Source organism: Alnus glutinosa, chromosome 2 (genome assembly GCF_958979055.1).
Source record: "Alnus glutinosa chromosome 2, dhAlnGlut1.1, whole genome shotgun sequence".
In the NCBI taxonomy this organism is placed as follows: Eukaryota; Viridiplantae; Streptophyta; class Magnoliopsida; order Fagales; family Betulaceae; genus Alnus; species Alnus glutinosa.
In genome coordinates, this window is record NC_084887.1 from 37724618 (window position 1) to 37750556 (window position 25939).

The 25939-nt window shown below is 36.7% G+C and overlaps 4 protein-coding genes across 6 annotated transcripts; 2 read left to right on the plus strand and 2 right to left on the minus strand.

Annotated features, from left to right (window-relative positions):
• Positions 1 to 620: 620 nt before the first annotated feature.
• LOC133859981 (lysine histidine transporter 1-like) lies at positions 621 to 5147 on the plus strand. Its single transcript, XM_062295585.1, has 7 exons — positions 621 to 835; positions 2847 to 3004; positions 3199 to 3976; positions 4070 to 4175; positions 4277 to 4368; positions 4481 to 4549; positions 4721 to 5147. Exons 1-7 carry the CDS (start codon positions 788 to 790, stop codon positions 4817 to 4819), a joined length of 1350 nt encoding a protein of 449 aa, XP_062151569.1. The 5' UTR covers positions 621 to 787; the 3' UTR covers positions 4820 to 5147.
• Positions 5148 to 7732: 2585 nt separating this feature from the next.
• Positions 7733 to 10684, plus strand: LOC133860951 (lysine histidine transporter 1-like). The gene is made up of 7 exons (XM_062296633.1): positions 7733 to 7883; positions 8130 to 8287; positions 8851 to 9628; positions 9722 to 9827; positions 9929 to 10020; positions 10113 to 10181; positions 10274 to 10684. The coding sequence occupies exons 1-7, from the start codon at positions 7836 to 7838 to the stop codon at positions 10370 to 10372; spliced, it is 1350 nt and encodes a 449-aa protein (XP_062152617.1). The 5' UTR covers positions 7733 to 7835; the 3' UTR covers positions 10373 to 10684.
• A 2569-nt stretch (positions 10685 to 13253) lies between these two features.
• LOC133860952 (TLC domain-containing protein At5g14285) lies at positions 13254 to 14438 on the minus strand. The gene has a single exon (XM_062296634.1). The coding sequence runs from the start codon at positions 14260 to 14262 to the stop codon at positions 13480 to 13482; it is 783 nt and encodes a 260-aa protein (XP_062152618.1). The 5' UTR covers positions 14263 to 14438; the 3' UTR covers positions 13254 to 13479.
• An 891-nt stretch (positions 14439 to 15329) lies between these two features.
• LOC133859982 (transcription factor GTE8-like) lies at positions 15330 to 22651 on the minus strand. Of its 3 annotated transcripts, none has more exons than XM_062295588.1 (11): positions 22417 to 22651; positions 20488 to 21830; positions 20334 to 20382; positions 20099 to 20230; positions 19531 to 19604; positions 18169 to 18241; positions 16344 to 16424; positions 16152 to 16267; positions 15986 to 16052; positions 15734 to 15864; positions 15330 to 15649 (listed from the first exon to the last, which is right to left on the minus strand). In XM_062295588.1, exons 2-11 carry the CDS (start codon positions 21742 to 21744, stop codon positions 15389 to 15391), a joined length of 2241 nt encoding a protein of 746 aa, XP_062151572.1. In that variant the 5' UTR covers positions 21745 to 21830; positions 22417 to 22651; the 3' UTR covers positions 15330 to 15388. The 3 variants fall into 3 exon arrangements, with proteins under 3 accessions (XP_062151572.1, XP_062151571.1, XP_062151570.1); XM_062295587.1 differs by having other exon boundaries at positions 20488 to 21835; XM_062295586.1 differs by having other exon boundaries at positions 20488 to 21940.
• Positions 22652 to 25939: the final 3288 nt, after the last annotated feature.

Genomic DNA, 25939 nt, shown 5'->3' on the forward strand with positions numbered 1-25939 from the left:
CGTGGTATTTTATTTTTTCATTTGTTTTCTCAAAAAGTAGAAAAAAAAAATGCTAGGTCATTTTCTTTGACATAAAAACGTCACAAAAAATGTCAATTGCATTGAAATAGATATTGTTAACGACAATTTCATGATAACTTCTCATAAAGAAATAATCTTCATCAAATATTATAAAAATCAAATAATAATATTTAGGATAAATACATCGCACTCAAAGACAAATACATTAATAAATAACTCAAAACAAAAAACGCTACTCGACATTTTTTTTCAAAACGACAATAAATAAATAAATCCAGCAAATCACATTTTATCATTTTTCGTAAATGTTACCTCTAAGTTCCACGCTGTAAAATGTTACTGCTTGGCCGGCGCACTCCAGGGAATTTCCGCATGTTTGCCCGAGTTCAGGAAGGAAAAGACTCTGCTTAATAATTAATTATCTGAAAGGTCGTGAGTCTTGCTGTCATGACCAATAGCTTCTCAGAAAAAAGGAAATTAAATATAATAATAATAATTCGGGACTAGCTGTTTTGCTTTTTTCGGAGGACTTTGCCGGGTCAAACAAAAACACGCACATCGCCTTCAACGAACCAAGAAGACCCTTGGCCACTCTGTTTCTCTCTCTCTCTCTCTCTCTCTCTCTCACGAAACACAACCCTCCTTAAATACAAAACCCCCCATTTCGATATTTTTCAAGTTCAAATTCCTGCATTAGCTTTATCCTCCTCCCTTTTGCAGTTTCTCCTTCGTCTGGGTTTCTGAAATTCTGTTCCTGCAGGCAGCCATGGGAACTCAAGCTCCGACCGACCAGAAGTCATATGACCGCCCTGATGTCAGTCTCTCTCTCTCTCTCTCTCTCTCTCTCTCTCTGTGAAAGGTTCTTAAATTTTCGAAAAGTTGTTGGAGTTTTGTATATATTTAGCTTTTTCTTTCTATTATCTTTTTAAAATTTCTCTTTACGTTTTTGTCCCGAGTATTCCATTTGATTTACATATATGGTCCATTTGTTTTACTTATAACACAAAGGAAATAGAATGAAAATATAGGGATCGTAATTTTTGTCCAATAATTAGAAAATCCCGCTACGATGAAAATGCGAGCTATTATTTAAATTAACAAATTTAATTTCTCCTTTGTTCTTGCTTTGTAATTAGATAATGTCTCTTTTCCTGGTCATTAATTTTCCGAGTATCTGAAATGATATTTAGAACAAAAGGATTTCTTTTTCCTCCTCCTCTTTTCCTTTGTGATTGTGGGGGTAATGAATCTGGTTTAGAGCATCACTAACAAAATAACTAAATGTTCGTAATAATCAAATTTTAATATTATTGGTCATTTTTCATCTCGAGCAGAATAGACAGAAGTGTATTAAATATTCACACTACAAATAATTCTTTATTCTTTATTGTTTTTTAAATAATTCTTTATTTAAAAAACATTATTTAAAAAATTACAATTTATCCAAATATGTCATAAAGTAGATAATTATACTTTTTCAACAACTATATTGATTAATTATCGTTAGAAATGCTCTAAACAAATGGCCAAAAGAGTACACTCGGATAGAGGAGGATCCACAACCACAAGTTGTGATCTAGATTCAAACCTTTTCCTTACGGCACCTTAATTTCAACGTTTTGATTTTTGTCACAACCCCCTACTAATAAAATCGGAAACTACTACGCTATGGGTTCACGCGTGGACCCCACGTGTGCCGACGTGATGTGCGGATCCCCCATGTGCTAAAAAAACTCTATTTGATTATAGTATACAGAGAATGTTCTTTGTCGTATCCTAGCAATGGCTTTAGACTCTGTTAATTATGTTTTAAAACCGGGTCATTCAGTTAGGCCTGCCGGATTTTAAATTTTAATAAGCCCGTGATTTTGGAAAAACTCGGTTTCTCTCACGGTGGATATACTTAACTCCGTGTGCCTTGAGTTGATAAGTCTTGAACTCCTCAGGTCAACATGAATAGACCAATAATTCTTTTTCAAATTCACGTGACAGTATCTTAATGGGAGAAAATATTAAATAACAAAATTTGAATGGTAAATTTATTTATTTAGTGGCTGACGTAATAAGTATCGCATGAAGTGTCATATTATTTTGTAAGAGACTTCTAGTAAAAGAAACTTGAAGAAGAGGTGCACCAAAATACTCCGGGGACAGTTACTAGGTTGGTTGAGTGGAAATGTGATTGGAGGCCAGTGATCTACAATCTTTAAGGAGCTGGGCCCATAAATTGAGGATGTGGGGGTTCATGCATAAGCAGCCAATGGAGACTCAGAACACCATGGACCTGCCAAAATGAGTGTTGAATGAGTTTGAACAAGCCAATGGTTTGGTTGGCTTGGATAGGTCCCAAATAAGATGCCACTTTTTGAATATTAGGACACTTTGGAAATAAACTATGCGGCGGTATACCTCTGCCCTCAAACAAGTTGACAATTTGTAATGGTCTTTTTTGTTTCTCGAAAGATTTGGGAAATACCCACTATCACCATTCATTAAAATGACATACCAAAATAACCTAGGACTTTGATGATAATTTACCTTATAGACCCCTCCAGCACAAAGGAAGATCGTGTAAGAATGAGTTCCAATTTGAAAGGAAACAAAAGGCAAGCATTGATGAAGTTCACCAACGTTTCCTTTTGATTATTGATTGATGTTCACCAATTTCAGTTCTATTGGACTCAGTTATCTAGCTATTATAAAAAGCTGTCATTTTTTCTAGGTTTTTCTAGTTCAAAATTGCTTGTTTTTTTTTATTTCATTACTGGAATTGTGTTTACATTGTCATTGATACTGAAGAAAAATTGTTAAATTATCAATTGCAGTATGATGAGCAATTAGCGAAGCAAAAGGCAATCGACGATTGGCTTCCGATTACTTCGTCCAGGAATGCAAAATGGTGGTATTCAGCTTTCCACAATGTCACAGCCATGGTTGGAGCTGGTGTCCTCAGTCTCCCTTACGCCATGTCAGAGCTCGGATGGTATGTTTACATCATAATTTCATAGGATATAAAATTGCTTCATAAAATGTATTCTAGGAGATCAACACAAAGACATCTCTGTTTTTTTTTTTTTTTTTTTTTTTTTTTCCAAATGGAAACTCGCCAATATGCATTGATATTTCTGTATAGAATTGGACATGAACTTACGCATGTTTCTCCATCTTTGATTTCAGGGGTCCTGGTGTGGTCATTCTGATATTGTCATGGATAATCACTCTGTACACTCTATGGCAAATGGTTGAAATGCATGAAATGGTTCCTGGAAAACGGTTTGATAGGTACCATGAGCTGGGTCAGCATGCCTTTGGTAAAAAGCTCGGCCTTTGGATTGTGGTACCCCAGCAGCTCATTTGTGAAGTAGGCGTGGACATTGTGTATATGGTCACGGGTGGGAAATCGCTGCAGAAGTTTCATAATAGTGTCTGTCCAGATTGTAAAAACATCAAATTAACATATTTCATTATGATCTTTGCCTCCGTTCACTTTGTGCTCTCCCACCTCCCCAACTTCAACTCCATCTCCGGCGTCTCTTTGGCCGCAGCAGTCATGTCCTTAAGTTACTCTACCATCGCTTGGGGAGCTTCTGTTGACAAAGGTGTTCAGCCAAATGTTGAATACGGCTACAAAGCCAAGTCTACTTCCGGAACAGTCTTCAACTTCCTTAGTGCCTTGGGGGATGTGGCTTTTGCCTATGCTGGGCACAATGTGGTGTTAGAGATCCAGGCAACAATCCCATCTACACCCGAAAAGCCGTCTAAAGGTCCGATGTGGAAAGGAGTTTTGGTTGCCTATATAGTTGTGGCTTTGTGCTACTTCCCTGTTGCTCTGATCGGTTATTGGGTGTTTGGAAATTCAGTACAAGATAATATTCTCATCTCATTGGAGAAGCCTAGGTGGCTTATCGCAATGGCTAACATGTTTGTTGTCGTCCATGTTATTGGAAGCTATCAGGTGATGTTCAAACTCCGAAGTCCAATATATACTTTTTGGTCTGTCACATATTTACTGAGATTGATAAAATTTTGCTTTCATCTTTTAATGCAGATATATGCAATGCCAGTGTTTGACATGATAGAAACTCTATTGGTAAAGAAATTACATTTCAAGCCGAGTATGGCTCTTCGTTTCATTTCACGCAATGTCTATGTGGGTAAGTAAAACTCCTGCTTTCCATCTGCCAAGGTTGTGAGATGACAAACCACTGGTTGGTTTGAACATAAGTCGATAAAACATGTTTTTTTTCTGTTGCAGCATTCACTATGTTCGTTGCCATTACCTTCCCTTTCTTTGGTGCTCTTCTTGGATTTTTTGGAGGATTGGCTTTTGCCCCAACTACATACTTCGTAAGCCACATCCTTCCTTTGATACTTACGCGGCTTACGCCATTCTTAATTGCCATCCTAGAAAATAGACTTCTAATCATCGCTGTCTCTCGTTCTTTGAATTCCTCTGCAGCTCCCTTGCATCATGTGGCTTTCCATCTACAAACCAAGGAAGTTCGGCTTATCTTGGTGGACTAACTGGGTATGTGCAGCTTTTTTCATGTTTCATTGTCTTTTGATTTGCTTAGGAACTTAAGTTTAATGTTAAATCACCGCTTGTCCTAAAAGCTTAAGTTGATAAGAAATAATGAATTTAATCATTCAATTAATATTCTAACATTCCGTTGTTCTTATTTGTGTTCAACAATTTCAGATATGCATCGTACTCGGTGTTCTGTTGATGATTTTATCACCTATTGGGGGATTGAGGAGTATCATAGTCCAAGCCAAGACTTACAAATTTTACAATTAAGTCATGCATCTTCGTATGCCAAACAAGTACACTGAGTCACTGCAACTACGATCTTATGGATACAAGGGTAGCCATTGATGCTGCTGCTGTCATCTTTAGAAAGTGGAGCATTGATACACTGCTTTTTCTGTGGAGAAGGAAATTTGGCTCGATGGAACCAGACTCAAAGAGAAATTCTTATAGGCTCTCACTATTTTCTTTGTGATTTTGCTTTGTATGGGTATACGTATCACCCTTCTTGCTGTGATTGTTTTTGCTTTTGTGAAGTGGGTATAGGTGTTACATGTTTATTAAATGCAACTATATATAAGAACGAATTTGAGCATAATATTGTTCTTGGAGCTCATGTGCCTTTAGTCCAGCCTTCTTGCTCTCTTCGGCTGAATGCTTTGTTGCAGCAGTCTGGCATTTGTAGTGTGGTGTTACCTTCTGATGCAGGACAAACCCATAAAGTGAGAAGAGAGTGAAAGAGAGAAGAAGCAGAGAAGAGAAGTCAAGGAGAGAAGAGAGAAGCTCGGGAAAGAGAGGGAAAGAGAGAGAATTAGGGGGGAGAAGAAGACAAATCCATTTCTAAAAGATTATTCATCAAAAACTCCTAATTACAACAGAAAATTATGCTTAAAGAGACTAAACCCTAACCCTAGCACAGTGGCCATTTAATAACTTAATTGCCTAACATAATTTTATTCACTTACCTAACATAACCTGAGACACTGACTTTTTTCATTTTTTATTGAATGACAACAAGTCAACAATAAGGAACTCATAAAAATTAACTAAAACATAAACTAATACACCAAACTAAAACTTAAATAAAAATTAAAAATCTTACTATTGCGTTCCGTATCACCTTCTTTTGCAATACATTTCGTTATTTTTTATGATTTGGCTCATAAATTTTTGCGGAAATTTTAGTTACCCCCTCAAACTGTTATGACTTTTGAAATGTCGTCTTTAAACTATCAAAAGTTGCAATGTGTGTGTTCGATATTTCATCTCCTTTCAATCCCTCTTAACGTTATGGTTTTTGTTTTAATACAAAGATTAAAAATCTTTATTAGTACATGTGATTTAGAAACTTTATTTTTTACCCATGTGCTTTCATTAGTATTGCAGATGGTACCTATGGTTTGGAAAAAGATGGAATTAATACCTCCGTTAGTTTTTCCGTCCAAAAACTAACAGTTGAACACGTGTCAACTCTTGAGAGTAGACACGTGTCATAATGTAAAAAAATTAAAAAAAAAAAAAAAGCAAAAAACAAAAAGTAAGAAACTTCAAAAATTAATAAAAATTGAAAAAAATAAAACTTTTTTTTTTAATAAAAAAGTATTAAAAACTTTGAAAATAAATAAAAGAAGAAGGGTGACCGAACCATCCCTGTGGCCCATGAGAGTGGTTCGGCCACTCCCGAAGGCCAAACACCCCATTTTTATTTTTTCTTTTGGCTCTTGGGGTTGGCTCCAAGGGCCATGGACAACCTCTCTTCCTCTTCTTTTTCTTTTTTTTTTTTCAAATTTTTTAAAAGTTTTTAGTACTTTTATTTTTTTTAAAAGTTTTATTATTCTCAACTTTTCAATTTTTTTTTATTAAATTTTTAATGTTTTTATTTTTAATTTTTTTACATTACGACACGTTTCTACTCTCAGGAGTTGACACATGTCCAACCATTAATTTTTAGACGGAAAAACTAACAGAGGTATCAATTCTTTCTTTTTCCAAACCACATGCATAAACCATTTGCGATACGAGTAAAAGTATAGGAATAAAAAATAAAATTTCCAAATTACACGTACCAATAGCAATAAGATGTTTAACCCTTTAACCCTTAATATAATTGCAAACAGATACCTCTTCAATGATAAATAACAAATAAAGTTTGACTGTTTCACTGCCGGCCACAATTTTCCTTACGATTTCATCATTTGCAGTGCTGTATTTTTTATTATTCTATTATTTTTTATTTTTTCTACATTTTTTCTTGGTGCAGTTAGGCTATGAAACATGAACTCCCACCTTGCCACCAACAAGCAGACCATCTCCTATTTGCTCTCACGGTAATAATTACAGGAAAACAAATAATGATTAGTCTAGGTAATGAGCACCAATAACTGATCACTCTGCATATCTTGTAAAGACATGACTATTTCAAGGCCTCCAACAATTTCCCAAAAGATTTACCCTTGGCAGGAAGGTACGGAACTCCAAATTTCAGCCTATTAAATTGACATGGGTTTAAAAATGCATGTATTTTTTTAAAAAAATACATGTGAGAAATTACCTACATTCTAAACACATCAATTTAATAATTTGAGTTGGATGAGTTTGGAAGAAAACTTTGCCCATTTAATGCTACAAAAATTTCACGCCCATGTACGGCCGACTGCTTAATTAGAAGCCACTCATGTGAAAGATTGAAGGTCTTAGAATAATGGAAAAAATTGCACATAATTAGCCTTGGTTAGATGAATTCAAATCTTCAGCAATTTGCTATCTTGGCAGTAAATGTGAGAAAACCTTTAAAAAGTCTATCTGCTCGAAATTTGTTTAACTATGTAGACTCTGTAGAAGCTATTTCATTTACTGTCTAAATTACTAGTAATCAAGACAGTAAAATTGTTAGAATCTCTTTCCTCGCAAATTGAGCCAACAAATGTTGGGACGGCACATGCACAAAATGTTGGACGCAACTCATCGAATTAAACCAAACAACATTGGAAATTAAGACCAAAGTTAGTCTAGTGAGCTTGTTCTAATGTCATGCTTTAGCCATTGGACAATAATTACTCTACGTGAACTTAATTAAATAAATGTGTCAAACAAAAATGTCACCTTCAACAGCTCTCTCTCGCTTCTTTCTATGGCATCCAGGGGGCAGGGCGGAGTTTTCTTGACATTCATAGAAACTCTTGGTCTTTGCAGTGTTCAAATTGCTTATATATATAGTTTTTTTTTTCCTTTTCTGTTTCATGTTTCATCTTCTTCTACAGAACTGTGAAGTGTTCTATGTGCTACAATGGGCGTGGAAGCTACTGTTGATGACAATTTGAATACCGCCAACAATGTAAGCCCCTGTGTGTGTGTGTGGACTGGACAATATTAATAAGCCATAGAGGACCACTGCCTGCGATCCTGCTTTGTGAAATTTTTCCACGAAACTCCACCAATATCCATGCTTTAATATGCAGAAACAAAGATGTGTCATTATAAATAATCTTATTTTATTCTTCTTGTTGATGGGGTGGAAGGGTGATTGGGGTTGTTTTGGCTTTTGGACGTTGCTGAAGAGATTTGCTGTCATTAATTACAGACAGATGGATATACAAAAGAGCAGAAGGAGATCGACGATTGGCTTCCAATTACATCTTCGAGGAACGCAAAATGGTGGTACTCAGCTTTCCACAATGTCACTGCCATGGTTGGAGCAGGTGTCTTAAGCCTTCCATATGCCATGGCGAATCTAGGCTGGTATACCCAAAACAAAGCAACAATCTCAATAATGCCTAGTTCTTATCATATTCTAAAACTGCCTTACTGATTCTTATATATATTCCTAGTGTACACCATAGCAATCAGGCGGCTATCCCAATTTCAGTAGAATTTCATTATGCATAGAATGCTATGAACTACTTGGAATAGAAAATCGACTGAGGATACTTGCAATTCAGACCCCATTAGTTTCTTTGCTCTTAAAACAGTACCTTGATGCTCCCACTATTTTTTCTGCTAGAATATAGAATATATGATATGGTATATATTCCTTATAAGATATTTACCTTTAAAATTGATTGTAATCTGGTTTGATTACCATACTTATCTTTATTTTTACCTACCCAAATTCTCCTATAAATATGAGTACTTTTTGTACTGTGAATATCATCATAGAATAAGAGCAAGATGTAGCCCTTTTGGCTCTTCTCTAGTGGTGGACATAGGTGTCTAACACAAAACCTGTTTTCTCTCTTTCTTTTGCTTTTCTAATTAATTTCCATTTCATTTTAAGTTTCTTCATTTTCCATCTTTGATTTCAGGGGTCCTGGTGTAGTCATTCTGATACTGTCATGGGTAATCACTTTGTACACTCTATGGCAAATGGTTGAAATGCATGAAATGGTTCCTGGAAAACGGTTTGATAGGTACCATGAGCTGGGTCAGCAAGCCTTTGGTGAAAAGCTCGGCCTTTGGATTGTGGTACCCCAACAGCTCATTTGCGAAGTAGGCGTGGACATTGTGTATATGGTCACCGGAGGAAAATCACTGCAGAAGTTCCATGATACTGTCTGTCCAGATTGTAAAAGCATCAAATTAACATATTTCATTATGATCTTTGCCTCCGTTCACTTTGTGCTCTCCCACCTCCCTAACTTCAACTCCATCTCTGGCGTCTCTTTGGCCGCAGCAGTCATGTCCTTAAGTTACTCTACCATCGCCTGGGGAGCTTCTGTTGACAAAGGTGTTCAGCCAAATGTTGAATTCGGCTACAAAGCCAAGTCTACTTCCGGAACATTCTTCAACTTCCTTAGTGCCTTGGGGGATGTGGCTTTTGCCTATGCTGGGCACAATGTGGTGTTAGAGATCCAGGCAACAATCCCATCTACACCCGAAAAGCCATCTAAAGGTCCGATGTGGAAAGGAGTTTTGGTTGCCTATATAGTTGTGGCTTTGTGCTACTTCCCTGTTGCTCTGATCGGTTATTGGGTGTTTGGAAATTCAGTACAAGATAATATTCTCATCTCATTGGAGAAGCCTAGGTGGCTTATCGCAATGGCTAACATGTTTGTTGTCATCCATGTTATTGGAAGCTATCAGGTGATGTTCAAACTCCAAAGTCCAATATGTACTTTTTGGTCTGTCAGATATTTACTAGGATTTATCAAGTTTTGCTTTCATATGTTAATGCAGATATATGCAATGCCAGTGTTTGACATGATAGAAACTCTATTGGTAAAGAAATTACGTTTCAAGCCGAGTATGGCTCTTCGTTTCATTTCACGCAATATATATGTGGGTAAGTAAAACTCCTGCTTTCCATCTGCCAAGGTTGTGGGATGACAAACCACTGGTTGGGTTGAACGTAAGTTGATAAAACATGTTTTTTTTCTGTTGCAGCATTCACTATGTTCGTTGCCATTACCTTCCCTTTCTTTGGTGCTCTTCTTGGATTTTTTGGAGGATTGGCTTTTGCCCCAACTACATACTTCGTAAGCCACATCCTTCCTTGATACTTACGCCGCCATCCTATAAAATAGACTTCTAATAATCGCAGTCTCTCGTTCTTTTAATTCCTCTGCAGCTCCCTTGCATCATGTGGCTTGCCATCTGCAAACCAAGGAAGTTCGGCTTTTCTTGGTGGACTAACTGGGTATGTGCAACTTTTTTCATGTCTCAGTCTTTTGATTAATTTGCTTAGGAACTTAAGTTTAGTTGATCTTTATTTGGGTTCAACAATTTCAGATATGCATCGTACTTGGTGTTCTGTTGATGGTTTTATCACCTATTGGAGGATTGAGGAGTATCATAATTAATGCCAAGACTTATAAATTTTACAATTAAGTCATGCATGATCCTCCTATGCCAAACAAGTGCATTGAGTCACTGCAACTGCAATCATATGGATGAAAGGGAAGCCATTGATGCTGCTGCTGATCTCTTTAGAAAGTAGAGCATTCATACACTGCTTTGTCTGTGGAGAAGGAAATTTGGCTCGATGACTCAAAGAGAAATTATTATAGGCTCTCACTGTTTTCTTTGTGATTTTGCTTTGTATGGATACATGTATCACCCTTCTTGTTGTGACTGTTTATGCTTTTGTGAAGTGGGTATAGGTGTTACATTTTTATTAAATGCAATTATATATAAGAATGAGTTTGAGCTTATCAAGATTTTGCTTTTATTTTGTAATTTAGATATATGCAATGCCTGTGTTTGACATGATCCAGACTGTGATGGTGAAGAAACTTTATCGATTGCTTGTTGAACCCTGTGAATTGTGTGAATGTAAGATACTCCAAATTCGGGAGACCAAGAGTTTTATAAAACGTTCTTAATGAAAAAAAAAATGTGGATAAAAGATCACACTAAATTGAATTGGGTCCATGAATCTAAGTAATAGTGCGAATTCTTGATCTCTCAATCTCTCTCTAAATTCGAAAATCCAGAATTTGAATTGATGTCCTTTCATTGAGTCTCCCTAAATTGCATTGATTCATCCTAAAGATTTCATTTCAATTAGAATTTGGTTATTCACCATGTACGAAGATCCCCGCTAAGCATTCATGGCTGAATGGAGATTTAGTGGTCGCGGCCACTAGATCGCACATCTGGGTGATGGCAACCACTCCCAAAAATTTTGTTGAGGACTCCAAGGGGGTGGTTGGCCACCCATGAGAGAGGCTGGGCAATTTTTTTGAGGGGACTAACATGGCAATGTCATGTCCAATTGGCACGTCAATAAATTCATTGGTGAACTGACATGGCAGTACCACGTCGCACTGTTATGTCGAGTAAAATGAGAATGTTTCTAACATTTTCCAAAATAAAATATTATAAATAAGAGGTTTGTTAGGGAAAATATCGGTCTCCTATATCAGGCTCAACCAAACCACTTGGGCCCATTCGGTCCACTCGACCGGGCCAACCTACTCAAGCACAGTGCATCACCCGAGATTCCGGGCATCTCGAAACCACCTGAAATCTCGGGTATCTCGAAACCACCCGAGATTCAAGGAATATAGATCAAAGATATTCCACTTCAAGATGTGCAACCGGAATCGCACCAAAGAGTTAACGGATCTCGAGGAATCCGTATGCTCGAGTCATACAGCTGCGAATCCCAAAAGATCTGTACATCCGAGCCCACATCGCCTTCAACTGTAGATCTCTAGATATCCAGGATTTGCATAGCCACTTGGTTACACCAAAAAACTCTATAAATATAGAGGTTTCCCTAGTATTGTTTAACACATTGTCTCCTCAAAATTACTCTGCATTCTATCTCTTAAATTGCCGACTAACTTAGGCATCGGAGCGGGATTGTCGGCATCCCCCAATGCAGTTTTTATTTTATAGATCCCAAGAAGAAGGAAAACTCAGACGAACCACGTGTTGACACTTTACCTACCGGAAATCTGTATCAATTAACAAGGTTCTTATTCAAGAACCCAAAAGCTTTAGCCTTTCCTGTATCATTCTTCAGCTCCCCTGCATCATGTGGCTTGCCACATACAAACCAAGGAAGTTAAGCTTATCTAGGTGTGTACCTACTGGGTATGTACTGCAACTTCGAATAAAGCCTCAACAATAAAGAGGTTGGGCGTGCCGGTGCGTGGCTCTTGGGTTCAAATGAAAATATTGCTCTTGGTTGCTGGTGTTTTCAAATGAATGTATTGCTGGAGAATACTCTGTGTAGTGTTTACTACAGTTTTCACTGTAATTTCCATCCAAACTGTGTCCGTCTATATTTTATTGAAATTAGTATCACGTAATAATTCACATTTTTGTGGTTGATGTAATAAATGTAATGTGAGCTCTCACATCAATTTATAAATGTGATAAGTGTAATGTAGACGGGAATTGCTACATAGCACACTCTATATTTTTATAACTAACATGATAAAGTGACACGTGAATTACTATGTCAATTTGTAAGAAATTTCTAATAAAGGCGTTAATATCACTAACCGCGCTAAAGATTCTAGACAACATAATTGTTTATGAAAAATAATAAATATACTGGATTTTCTAAGCTGTCTTTAATGAACTTTTCAAATAAAAAGATGTAATAAGCGGCCAAAACTAAACTCCTTAATATATAAGCTCAAATAAAGCAATTGAGAAAGGTTATTAACTTTTAAATCTGGTAAAAAGATATGGTAAAAAAGTTATAAAATTGAATAACGTTAGGAGTCTACAATTTTTACTACTACAAGTACTTTCTTATAAATTGACGTGTCCGTCCGTATGCATAACACTTATCAAACCAGCTATTAAAATAGGATAGCGACATGACAATACAAATAACATTTATTATATTTACAAATTGACGTGATATTTACCACATCATTCATTACAATGTTAACTATCCCTTGGCATTATTTTCTTAGAATGTGAATGCTACGTTAACTTATAAAAAAGTTATAATAAGAGCGGTAATACTTCAAACATTTACCGAGTCATCAACTAAAATAAAATTGTCACGATTGTGTAACAATACACGTAATATTTATCGAGGTTTGATTGTTGCATTACAAGCCCACAACATGGGCACAACAACCCCTCACATAAGGGTGTAGTCCAGTATATAGAACTCACCCTCATGTAAAGGGTTATTGTGCCTATGTTGTGGGCTTGTAGTGGAAGTAACATTTTCCATATTTATCATATTTACAGTATTTTGAGAAATTCACAAACAGAATAGAAAACCACAATTTGGAGAGAGAGAGAATAGCTGATTTATATTTTATACATAATGCATCATACAGTTGAGATTGACACTTTGAATGCCAATTGGATGAAAAGTCAACGAATAATCCAAAAGTTAAAGCGTTGAATAAACGGAAAAAAACAAAGCTACATTTAAAAAAGTGATACAAATATCTGCAAACCCAGTTCTTCTGAATTCTGATGAGAAACATTAAGGAAGAAAATTCTTTCAATTCAATCTATTTAATTTTCTTTTCCAATTTGCCCACTCTTTCTCTGTAGAACTCAACCCAGAGATTCGAAATCCACAATATGCTGACACAAATGGCAGCAACAACTACCACAATCCAAGAAACCCAGACCCACGTCGGGATCAAACTGTTCGCTGCCCCACTCGCATAGAATACACACATCTCGTACACGAAGTAGGGCCCCAGGAAGCCCCGAGAGATCGAATACAAGGTGTAAAAGGGTGGGGACAGAAGACCGTACAGCTTCGCGGCGAATACGACGTCGTTCCTGCGAGCGCCCGCGAGTGTCCACGCGTTCTGGCACGCGCTAGTGACCTCGGCGAGGATGAGGAGAGCGAGTATTGCGCACGCGCCGTGGGACGCCACGTACCGGCACGTGACGAAGACGAAGAGCGTAGCCAAGTGGTGGCCGATGAAGAGGAGGTCGCGCGGGTAGAAGACGGTGTAGTGGAGGAGGTCGGTTGAGAAGTAGGAAATGCTGAAGTCGAGGACCAAGTTCTCGGCTTTTGTGTTAGGCGAGGCGAATCCGCGGGTTGAGTCGGCGAGTATGGAGTACGTGGCTAAGAGAACCGCGGGCGTGCCGTGGGCGAGTGAGATTAAGCAGCTGGAGGCTTCGGGTCGGAGCTTGGGGCTCCATTTCTGGAAGACGATGAAGTAGGCGATGAGGTAGATCGCGACGAAAATGGAGAAGAATAGAGGGATGGCTAGGGTTTCGATTGATAACCAACCCCTTTGGATGGAATTGAAATTACGGGAAAGTGAGAATTCCATGTTTGAAATGAAAAGGATCAAGAATTTAGGGTTTCTTTTGAAGAGAGATAGAAAGGGACAGTTGGGTTTGGTGAGAAAAACCCAAGGTCGGATTTTGGAAGTTGTGACTTGTGAGGCAACCACTTGACTGTGGTAGTTAATCTCTGACGGTGTCGTACTTATCGAAGACCTCTCAGGGACTCCACATATCCCCCCTAATTGGTTGAAATTCAAGATCACTTTTATATTTGAAGATATTTAATAAAAATATTTGTACTATTAAAATACTTTCTTCTTTTTTTTTGGTGGGTTTGAAAACTTTGATTTATTTATTATGAGACAGAGTGAGTATTTTAGTTATGGATTTTCCTTTCTTTCTTTTCATCTTTGCTTTTGAGGTAATCAGAAAGAATGATTTTATGTTACTTTTGGGGATATTAGCTTTTTCTAAGGAAATTTGAGTGGCAATAGAATTAGTTAAGAACGGGCCCTCAACAACCAGAATCTGGTCATTGTTTGGCCACCAACTCTTACATTCGTAAATCTAATTCAAATGACTTGCAATAGAATTAGTAATTCTAATGACTTGCAATGGGATCAGTTCTAGTTTCTTCATCAACCCATGCGTCAAATCCTCTCGATCTAACATTTTAGCTGGGAAGAACTTCCATTGTGCCTAGCTTTTGTTAGTTTTCTCTATTTGCTCTCTCTTCTTTTGTTGCTTCAGTTTAAAGTTTGTCCTGCTCCAAAAATCACAAGTCTTGATCAATTCTGCATACAGCGAACTCTACGATTTGGTAGACCAAAAATACAGATTTAAACAAAATTTCAAAAATATATCGTTTGAGAGCTTGATTTTAAAAAGTCGCAATATGAAAGTACAAAATTCTGTTTTTTTCAAATAACACACAAAAAGTATATTTTTAAAAATACACGATTTTAAAGACTAAATTATGATTTTAAAAGCCAAAATACAATTTTACCAAACGCTTATGTTCTATAAAAAACGTGTTTCAAATAACATGTTCTAAAATCGATTTTTTTAAATCGCACGACTTGAAACCGCATATCCAATTAGACCTACGACATATGAACTTCATTTCCATTATTTACTAAAGTCATTAATGAACACAAAAGGTGAAGTATTTTAATCAATCTCTCCCTCCTCTACATCATTTACAGGATTACTTGGTGGCTCAACTTCCTCCTCTTCATCCTCTTTCATGAACAAACCAAGTTGTTCCAAGGGGTTAGAGCCCCCAAACTTGAAACTACCCAAGCCATCCTGTGAGTGATCTGGGCTTGTCTCATCTACAGAACTAGGTAATTGATCCGCAGGGGCAGTCCGAAGCATTTCTAAGTCTTCAAGAAACCGAGAATTATCATTGATTTCAACAGTCTTTTCCATCTGCAAGAGTGCCAGAATATGTTATGATAAAACCAAGGACGAACAGTGCTGTATACACATGCAATATATAATGTGCTCGCTTGCCTGAAGCAATGCCTGCCGTGCTGCTTCTCGCTCAAGCTCCCTCTTCCGTCTTATCTCAGCAGCAGCTTCTGCTTCTGCTCGCATTCGAGCATCTTCAGCAGCCTTTGCTTCTGCTTGTAACCGTGCCTTTTCTGGGTCCATCATGAAAAAATGTTTTATTAGCAGATGTATTTTGTACCTCAGTTCAACCTTGTCTAGAAACAAAAGCTGATAAATATAAGCACAAAACATGTCAAAGCATAAAGTCACAACCTTTAGACTTCTCCAGTTCCAGCTCCTCCCTTTTTCGTCGCACTTTCTCATGATCCCAATTCTCACCCTGATCTCAGCCAGATCAAATTGTACCAGTCACATCCAAATTGGGTAATGCTCGCAAAATAGAGATACAGAAACAGGGGAAACTAAATCCATAACCAACCTGTGGAAGTGTCTTTTCTCGAGCTTTTAAGATTGTATCAGCAAATCTGTTCTTTAAAAGAGCAGCTCGATAAAGCTTCTCAGGGGAGACCTGCCTCTCAGTTGGACCACTGTCCCCTACAATTTTTAAGGGATGATCAGTTAGAAGCCATTCCAGGATTAACAGGGCAGTTGCCAGCACTCTTAAGCTTACCATCTTGATGGCAATCTGATTCAACAGAACTTGGCTTTTGCTGGGAAGTCTGTTCAACTTGATCCAATCCACTAATAGATTCTGTATGAAACCATACATTAGCAATTTAAAGCAGTAATGTATTAGCATACTAAAGTAGTGATGTAAATTTTATAGCCACAGTCCCGCTTGAAAGGGCAACCAAACAGTCCAAACCATGTCAACTTTGAAGCATGTAGATGATAGTTTCAATCATCCTCGACACTGGCCAGCAATTAAACAAATAGTAAGTTGTAAAGCTGTAAAAGATCACAGAGGACTGGGATGCAGCAGCTTAGGTTTATTTCCGTTATAGATGAGAAGCCAGACAGCAGATAAATTATATATGTATTAGGAAATGCAAAGTATGACACCCTATAGCCAGTTTCTTTTTCCCCTTTTTAGCTGGGTTGTTCTCAGGACACTGCACTTCCTAACCTGCTGACAACATTATTCTTAATGGAACACTCAAGTGCATCACAATTCATAGTATTTTAGAGATATTTGAAGAGTTCAGGAGCAGATAATGACTTCTAATGGACATATAAATAATTTCTTCAGAACAGTGTTCCTCCAAAATCAATTTCTTCTCTCTTGCAATGTTAAAAACCTATGAAGCCTAGACACAGGCTGGTGATATGAACACAATACAATATGGACAGAGCGAGATGGCAAAACCCAGAAAAATAAGATACAATACGGTGGAGACAAAGTAAATCTAAATATATAGACACACACATATGTATTATATATCAAGCAAAGCAATGAAATATGTATGCAACTCTGTTAATAATTTATCTATTGACATTTTATGTAAATTGTTTGATATTCATCATTTTCAAAATTAGACACCACAAATTAAAATGCATGACAAAAACGTTCACTTAAAGAACCAGTTATGTGGCTTAATTGATGTGTGGAGTGTATTTAGACCACATCTAAGGCATCTTATTGTGTCCGACTCATTTCCAGCTTCAATTTTTTTATTTTTTTTAAATTGGAGGTGTCAGAGAAGTGTCTGGCAGATGTCAGACACAGATGCAGTGAGTCTGTGAAATGTCAATGCTTCACAGCTCAAAACTTTTTTTACTCTTCCCAAAGTAATTGATAGTTCTGAATAAACAAGCAATCTGAATCATGAAAGATATAACTGCAAATGTTACATATCTTGATTCCATATCTGAAGGAATTTCTTTTGAAATAATATTCGCAATATAGTGACAGAAAATGCAATTCCACAAAATAATATCTCTATGGCATTCAATAAGCAGCGTTCGAAACTCTCAGAAAAAGCTAGAATACCAGTTCTCCCAGGATTCACTTTCAACACTGATGTCCAAGGAAATTACAGAATATATAGTCTGATATTTTAAATAAAGCAGAAAATTAATGTCCAACTCTATGACAATCATGTTTGACTCTAGCAAACAAATTAAGGATAAAATTCCCAGCTAACTATTCAAATATTATACAATAATAAATAGCAATAGTATGTACAAAAAAGCAATACTAATAGCATGTATCCAACCAGCACAACAGATTTCAAACAGGTAAACTCAAATTTGTACGAACTTAAATGTTCCAGCCAACACTTCCTACTTTTACGGGTTTTCATGTGATAGGTACCAGAAATCATATCTTTTCTTTACATTTCAAAGAGGTAAACTCAAATTTGTACGAACTTAAATGTTCCAGCCAATTCCTACTTTTATGGGTTTTTCGTGTGATAGGTACCAGGAATCATATCTTTTCTTTACACAAAAATTAGATATGCAAGAGAGAAGAAAGATTTGGAAAATACACTCACGATTTCCTTCAACAGGATCGGCAACACTAGTCTTTTCGTCTAATTGAGCCCCAGAATCTACGGTTTCTGGCATCTGCAGAACAATAAAGAATCAGCATGCAGGTTGAACATCAATCCATACAACATGAACCAAAGCAGCAAGTAAAGCACCATATAGTTAGTCAACCATCCCTATGATTGGTACCAATTCAATTAATTCTTTTATTATAAGGTAATCATTTGTTAAAAAAGTGCAAGGGGCTCACAAAAAAGAAAAAAAAAGAGAGTAAATTACAATTTGAATAATGATTCACCACCACTCAAAGATACAACTTTTCACCACCTTGTCTATGTGGCAAGGTGGTCCCCCACTACTTTTTAAGTTTTTTTTATTTTTTAAAAATAAATTAAGGTGAGGGATCACCTTGCCAATGTGGCAAGGTGGTGAAAAGTTGTATCTTTGGGTGGTGTTGAATCATTACTCTTACAATTTATCATTCCAAACTACCACCCCAATATGTTGACCTCTAAACTACATCTCACTACAACTTGGAGTTATAAACTACCACAATGTTTCAAGTTGCCCCCGTGTCAAAATTGACCGTTATTTAGGATGAAAAACATTAGCAAGTGCCTTGAACGGGCATCTCAGTTACCAAATTGCTCTCACTTAAAAAAATAATAAATAAAAAATTGACACTACATCAGCTGAGAGGGGTGGTCGTGTGGCCAATACCCATCCTATTAAGAGGTGTTCAGAGGGGTGGCTGCATCTGTTCAAAGGGGTAGTGGCCTGTTTAGAGGGGGTGGTCGCGGGGTTACCCCTATGCGTTCAGAGGGAGTGGTCCCGCTACCACCCTTGCCTATTCAAAGGATGTGGTCACACAGCCACCCCTACTTGTGTTTAGGGGGTGGCCACATGCTGTTCAAAGAGGTGGCTGCGCAGCCACCCCCAACATAACAAAGGAGGTAGCCGCCATCTATTCAAACGATTGTCATGCAGTCACCTCTCATGTATTCAGAAGGAATGGTTGCGAGGCCACCCCCACTTGTTCAAAGGAGGTGGCCATGTGGCCACCCCCATTTTATGTGTCAATTTTTTAAGAGCAATTTGGTAATTCATGCGCACGTACAAGGCATGTGCAAATGTTTTCCATTCCAAATAACAGTCAATTTCAACACAAGGGGCAACTCAAAACAATGTGGTAGTTTATGGGTCCGAGTTATAATGAGTTGTAGTTTAGGGGTCAATTTGAGAATAGAATGGTAGTTTAATGGGGCAAAGTGTAATTTACCAAAAAAAAAACAATTCAACGTATAATAAAGAAAAAGCAGTTTTTGTCAACGTATTATCAACAAAAACCGGATTTAACGATCAAATACCTTTGATCTATTTGCTGGACTTGAAGCTTTATCACCATTAGATTCACTTTCAGAAGAACTGCTAGAGTCTGAATCTACAAACAACGCAAGATAGGGCTATGAATAAATACAGCATCAACTAACAAGAAAAGCATAAATAAAATGAAAAAAAAAAAATGGATTTCATAGTTTGAATTACTCTTAGAAAAATTGTCTAGACCACCTAGAGTTCAACAAAACAGCAAAGATCACCAAATAAGCAAATAATTCTATTATAGGAAGACCGAATGCTTAGGATCTGGTAAAATTTCCATGTTCATGTCATTCTAGAATATGTCAATGAGAACTGAGAACTATGATAGGAATATTTTTTTCCTTCACATGAAAAGTATTAAGTGTCAATAAATGCAGTATAGACAATTCCTAATTCATCACAAAAACTTGTACATATGTTCTCCTATAAGCGTAAAGGGGATTATTATCTTTGCTCTACAAACCAGATTCCATATAATGATTTATCTTTCTAAAGGATGAATTTTTAGAAATGACCTAATCAAACATAGATGACAGTATGACAAACTCAACTTACCACTGGAGTTGCCTGAGCTGAAACATCGGCTGCTTCTATGGGCTGCATCCTTTTCTATCTCCACAGAAGGGTAGCTTGAGATAGGAGGCTCATTTCCACCAATGTCAACATCCTCATCACCCGGGTCGTTCCCTACAAATGCACAACAGAGGAGAAGAAACAAGTCATATAAAGTACTAATGGGCATTCCAGGAGCATCACTTAACATATGCAACCAAATGAAGGAGAATGTGACCTTTGCAGGGTTGCATGGATGAATTGCTCGGCCCTGATTCATTTAAAAGCTGCAAAAGAAAGTATAGGAACATGTATTTCTCAAGTATATGGAAAAGAAGCACACAAAACTATAACTTCAATAATTTGGAATTAGAGGAAGGCTGGAATAATACCTCTATTTCACAAGGTTCAGCTCTTGGATGGTTCTTTTGCTTCTCCTGCAAATAGTCATCCAAAAGCTTTCGCAAAGTGAACAAGGTATCATCACTGAGATCATCAATATCAATCTCAATCTCGTCCTCTCCACATTCCCTTCCATTAGAACTATGCTTCCTCAAGAAATCAATGATATGAAGAGGCATTTCTCCAAGCAAAGACTCCAATTCTCTGCCTAAATTGTGCTTCTCCTCAGCTGTCATTACACGCTTAACAGGCTTTGGCATAACTTCATGGGGCAGTGAAGTGATTTTCCTCTTTTTTGAGGGAGGCATCACTTTTTTAGCAATTTCCATGTCTTCATGAGAACCAAATTTTGCCGGTAATGGTTGGGCATCAGTCTTGAGCAGTTTCTTCTCAATAGCTTTCCATCTCACTTCAAAATATTTACTAAGAGTATCAGCCATGATGTAGACATCATTTCCAGGTGGATTATAGGTCATTGCATTGGCAAAGGTAATCCTCACATCACCAAGAAAATTCAACGGGCTGTAGCAAGCTCCTGAGGCTAACTTGGTCTTTATTGTCCCCAAATCCATAGGATTCTTAATGATAGTGTAATAATCAGGAATATTCAACTTCTGCACATCAACAGGGGTGTTGAAAACCCAAGCATACTGATGGGACATCAATCGTTTCAACAGACTCTCACACTGTTTCATCAAAATTGCATTTGCAGTACTTGGTGTGGACTCAAACCTACCAGAAGTACCACGATTCCACCCACGTTGCTTCTGATTTGTAGGATTCAATTTCTTTCCTGGCCCATGACCCGGAGGATTTGATTTCTTTACCAGCCCGGAAGTCAATGCTGATGATTTTTTGACATTTTCTACCCGTGGCCCAATTTGTCCATTACTGCAGCTAAGAATATCACTAGATGATGACACAGTTACAGCATTAGTCCTTTGCAATTCAAATTTCTTCTGAAGAACCTGAATCTGTTCAAGTTCCGATTTCAACCTATGCACTAACTCCTTTCTTTCAGATGGCGACATGTTTGACAAGGGAAGAGCTTGCCTGGAAACACCAAATGTGTCACGATTATTGGAATTTAAACTAATACATTTCCTCATTGGGGCACTCGAATCCTCTGAAGCAGTAAGCTCAGTGTCAATTCGCCCTGAGCAACCGGAACCCTCTGATTCACCCGCCGTCTCAAAGGCATTACCATAGTACCCACCAGGGTACTTAGCATTCTTCCCTACCGTCATATCCAATAGTCTAACCAAGCACTACGTTTTGTTCCTTTTACCCACTCTGCCCTAAAGCAGCAGTTGCCACCTTACGGTTTGATCAACTACTCTGCATGTATCAATCATGGAAGTAAATTGACCACTTCTGGTTGTTCTGCTAACCTTAAACTACACTTCCATCTCAGCAAGCAGACAATAAGGCATTGTTTGGTTGCTGAGAAATGTAGATTAAAAAATAAATAAATAAATAAAACCAAAAGAAAAAGAAATGAAAAACATGTCAAATTTCCCCAAAAATAAGAAAAAAGAAAAGAGAATTCCACTCAGAAAAAGAAATTATTCTAATTTTCAATTTTTTTTCTCAGCCACCAAACAGACGATGAACGATAAACTAAAGCAAATCTGAAATTTCTTGATTTCACAAATCACAATCGTTGCAAGTCAGCTAGATTATTGAAAAAGAAAAGCAAGCTAACTAGATTAACAGGAGGGTTCGAGACTTCAAGTACACATAATAACATTCACTCTCTTTTAAGCTCAAAAACTCAAGCTTTACACTGGAAAGCATTCTAAAACAACAAAAATTGACCCCAAAAAAAACCCTAATATCGAGCTCTAAATAGCTTGTCAAATTATGAACTGAAAAATAAATTAAAAAATCAGAACGACCCAAACCCTAAAAGCAATTACCATAATAGTTGTCGCTGCCTCTCCATGAAATCCAATTACCGAAATCTTTCACCGAAAGGAGCTCAACATCAAGTATGGTAATGAATTCGAAACACTGTATGAAAGAAACCAGCCTAAGAAGTAGACTTCGCAGGAGACGAGCTTCGAGGGAGTGTCTGAGAAAGACGCACAAGAGAGAGAAAGAGAGATACGCTGTCTAGTCTTCTTTACGAATCCCTTGAAGCAATATGGACCGTTGGATTTATGTCTGAATTAGTTTAGTGTTTTTGTGTACTTTAATTGTCTTAAATAGAGCTTCATATTTGTCCTACTCAGGTCGACTAACAATTTTTTTTTTTTCTTTTAATAGGAGTTTTTTTAAGGGGGCAGTGATGAAAGTATCAATATAAAAGTGAACCGTGAGATTTGAGGTTTTTTATTTTTTTTTTTCTATTTTAAAAAGGCAATGAGATTTTGATTACATTGTTATTGTTGGAATATATCCGTATATTCCATATTTTGTTGATATTGTAATATTTTATATTTACGGGTTAATTGTAATTAAATTATGGAGATTTGATAATCATATTTTGTATTTATTCGAAACCTTATAAATATGGATCTTTGAATTGTAGACAAATAAGTCAATGAATACAATGTAATCCCTTAAGGCTAATTCGTAATGGTGGACGTATGTGTTTAACACTAAATCACTCGTAACTCATTGTGTTATTTTCTCTCTATTGTTTCCACTTTTACTATTCTATTTTAGATTTTTACATTTATAATTTCAATAAATGTGTGCAGTGGGCATGCATGTAATTATAAGAAATGTTAGAGTTCTTTCTAATGTTTTTCTAGTGTCCATCTAGAAGGACATAAATATAATAAAAAAATTACATTTATATCTTTTTGGATGACATGAATGCAATTTTTTAATTTTTTTATTACATTTATATCCTTTCAGATGGATACCAGAAGAACGGTAAAAGAAGTTCTAGCATTCCTCTGTAATTATACTTTTTCTTGAAAAATGTTGGAGTATTACAACTTTAATTACAATTCTTTTACAAATTGATGTAGCGTTTTACATAAAGACCATATGGCATAATATGAATGAAAAATTAAAAAATTAAAAATTAAGAGGTAAATTTAATTATTTAGTGACTAACGTAATAAAAAATTTGTAATAAAAATTGTAATGTTTCTAACATCATTCATTTTTCTTTGAAGCCATCGGGAACAATCTAATGGAATAAATAAATAAATTGAGAGAAAATTATATAGTTTGCCCTTATGCGATATGAGAGAAGTTTGATTTAGAACCATGTGATTCAAAACTGTTCGTTTTACTCACCGACGTCTGAATTCATGTATTTTAAGTAAACATGATATTTTATTCATTAGTGATTATGTTTTTATCCATCGATTATTCAATAAACTATACGTTATTTATCTATGGTATTTATATCTCTTAATTGCACGATCATATTTAGTAATAAATTATAATCATCATTAGCAGAATAAAATTTAAAGTAAGAAAAAATTTATTTTCAAAATCATTAATAAATATATCGAATTCACCCTCTATCCCCTTCCCACGTAAGTAAATTATAATTTGTCCTAAAATAAAATAAAAACCACTAAAGATAAATCTAGCTGCACCAAAATTGAGGCCGCTCGGGCCATTTGATAACCAAGCCCAACTCCAGCACCACAGAATGGACTCAGCTCTTGGGCTCGCAAGCAAAGTCGATAATGGCAAAAAAGACATCATGTGGATTAATCTTTAATTGCATGGAGTCTATTTAATGAAGCTTTTGGCGGGAGAGCATTCTCCAAGTATACACATGGAGTTGGCATAAACTATTGAAATTGAGAGCTGAAGCTCGACATTTCATTAAGTTTTCTATTGGAGATGAATCTTAGATTCACATTTGATTTGATGGTTGGCATCCGAATAGAGTTCTTCATGCTAAATATGGGCCTCGTGTGATTTATGATTGCCAAAGCAAACTTAATGCTCAGCTTTCTACGATCATCAAGGATGGGCAGTTGATGTAAATGCCTACTCGGTTTGATATGCTTCTTGAGCTTCAAAGTCAATTGAGTTATTCCTCACTTGACTGTTTCAAAATCTGGTAAGTTTTTTTACTTGGATACTTTAAATGCAATCTGTATTAAACACAGCCTAGTAGAGTAGCGGGATTTGGTTTGATATTCTTTATTCATCCCAAAGCAAGCTTTTGTGACTTGGTTGGTGATGATGGATGCTTTGCCCATTGGTGTAGAGCTTTTAAACTGTGGATATAGGGGGTGAGGTGAAGTTTGTGTTTTGTCAGTATAGTATTGAAGACAATAATCATTTATTTTTATTGTGTGATTTCGAGAGTGTGGAAGCATTTTATGAAACTTTGTAATGTTTTGAATTCTAACACAAATTGGGATGATGCTGTTGCTTTGGGGATGCAATGTTGGAGGAGTACTAAGACGAAGGATTATGTTGTGTGCTTGTGTTTGATAACATGTTTGTGGTTTGGACATGGACAAAGCTTCGGAATAAAGCTTTCTTGGTTTATCTATGGTGATGGATAATGGGCATTCGAGGTATGTACCCTGCCTCCCAAAATCAACTTCAAGAGTTGAAGAATAAACTGTTGATAATTTTATTGATCACCCCATTAGGTTTATATAGAAATGATTACATACGAAGAATTACTTAAATAAAATATTGCTTCTAACTCTAATGGAAACAAATTCTTTATTTTTCTCTTTAAAATCCTGCTTTTATTCTCCTAGTAAGATTCTTGCTTTATGAGCATGCATCCCACGATTACAAAGGACCGTCTTGCCTAATTCAACCACCGCCTTCTCCATGCAATATCTTTCCTTTCTTGGCCATGTCGTGCACCCTTGACTTTTCTTGCTATATATGCAGACTTTCCTTCCCACGACTTTCACTTTCCTTCATTCTAGCCTTGGTGTGCGACAGACGTAACAGATTATCTTTGCTGGCTAGTGCTTTGTTTTATTGTTTACGACCTATGTAGAAACCAAAATGTTGTTCTTTATGCTAATCATCCCAAAACTAGAAAACAATTATTCAAACGGATTGTATAGAAAGTTAGAACTATAATACTCTCTAAAAGTAGGTTTAAGGCCAATAAAGAAAATGTTATCCTTTGTAAGTATTGGGGTCCAGATAGGGTATTAGTTTGATTTTGTTGCTTGTTGATTCCCTCTAGCTCTGCTAAGATTTCCTTATAATTAGATACGTATGTTGTTGATAATAAAAAGTTACTCACTCATAAAAAATAAAAAAAAGGTTAAGAATGCTTATGCGTCGACGTGGTAGTGTAGCATTATATTATCACTTCAGACCTCTAAAGAAAATTACTCAATCACTCTCATGAGTGGCTGACCACTCCTTATGTGTAAGGAGGTTGTCAATCACCCCACCAAACCTCCAACGATGGTCACGATCACCCCTGGCGAGGGAGATCTGATGGTCACGACCATTCCCGCGCGATGGTTAGGGCTAGTG

Bases quoted from the DNA above. Each gene is read 5' to 3' on its own strand.
- LOC133859981 (XM_062295585.1), top strand. From the start codon at position 788: ATGGGAACTCAAGCTCCGACCGACCAGAAGTCATATGACCGCCCTGAT. The intron at 3,977-4,069 runs GTGATGTTCAAA...CTTTTAATGCAG, and splicing joins ATGTTATTGGAAGCTATCAG to ATATATGCAATGCCAGTGTT. The intron at 4,176-4,276 runs GTAAGTAAAACT...TTTCTGTTGCAG, and splicing joins TTCACGCAATGTCTATGTGG to CATTCACTATGTTCGTTGCC.
- LOC133860951 (XM_062296633.1), top strand. From the start codon at position 7,836: ATGGGCGTGGAAGCTACTGTTGATGACAATTTGAATACCGCCAACAAT. The intron at 7,884-8,129 runs GTAAGCCCCTGT...CATTAATTACAG, and splicing joins ATTTGAATACCGCCAACAAT to ACAGATGGATATACAAAAGA. The intron at 9,828-9,928 runs GTAAGTAAAACT...TTTCTGTTGCAG, and splicing joins TTCACGCAATATATATGTGG to CATTCACTATGTTCGTTGCC.
- LOC133860952 (XM_062296634.1), bottom strand. From the start codon at position 14,262: ATGGAATTCTCACTTTCCCGTAATTTCAATTCCATCCAAAGGGGTTGG.
- LOC133859982 (XM_062295588.1), bottom strand. From the start codon at position 21,744: ATGACGGTAGGGAAGAATGCTAAGTACCCTGGTGGGTACTATGGTAAT. The intron at 20,383-20,487 runs GTATTATTCCAG...TTTCTTTTGCAG, and splicing joins CTGAACCTTGTGAAATAGAG to CTTTTAAATGAATCAGGGCC. The intron at 16,425-18,168 runs GTGAGTGTATTT...GGTTTCATACAG, and splicing joins CGATCCTGTTGAAGGAAATC to AATCTATTAGTGGATTGGAT.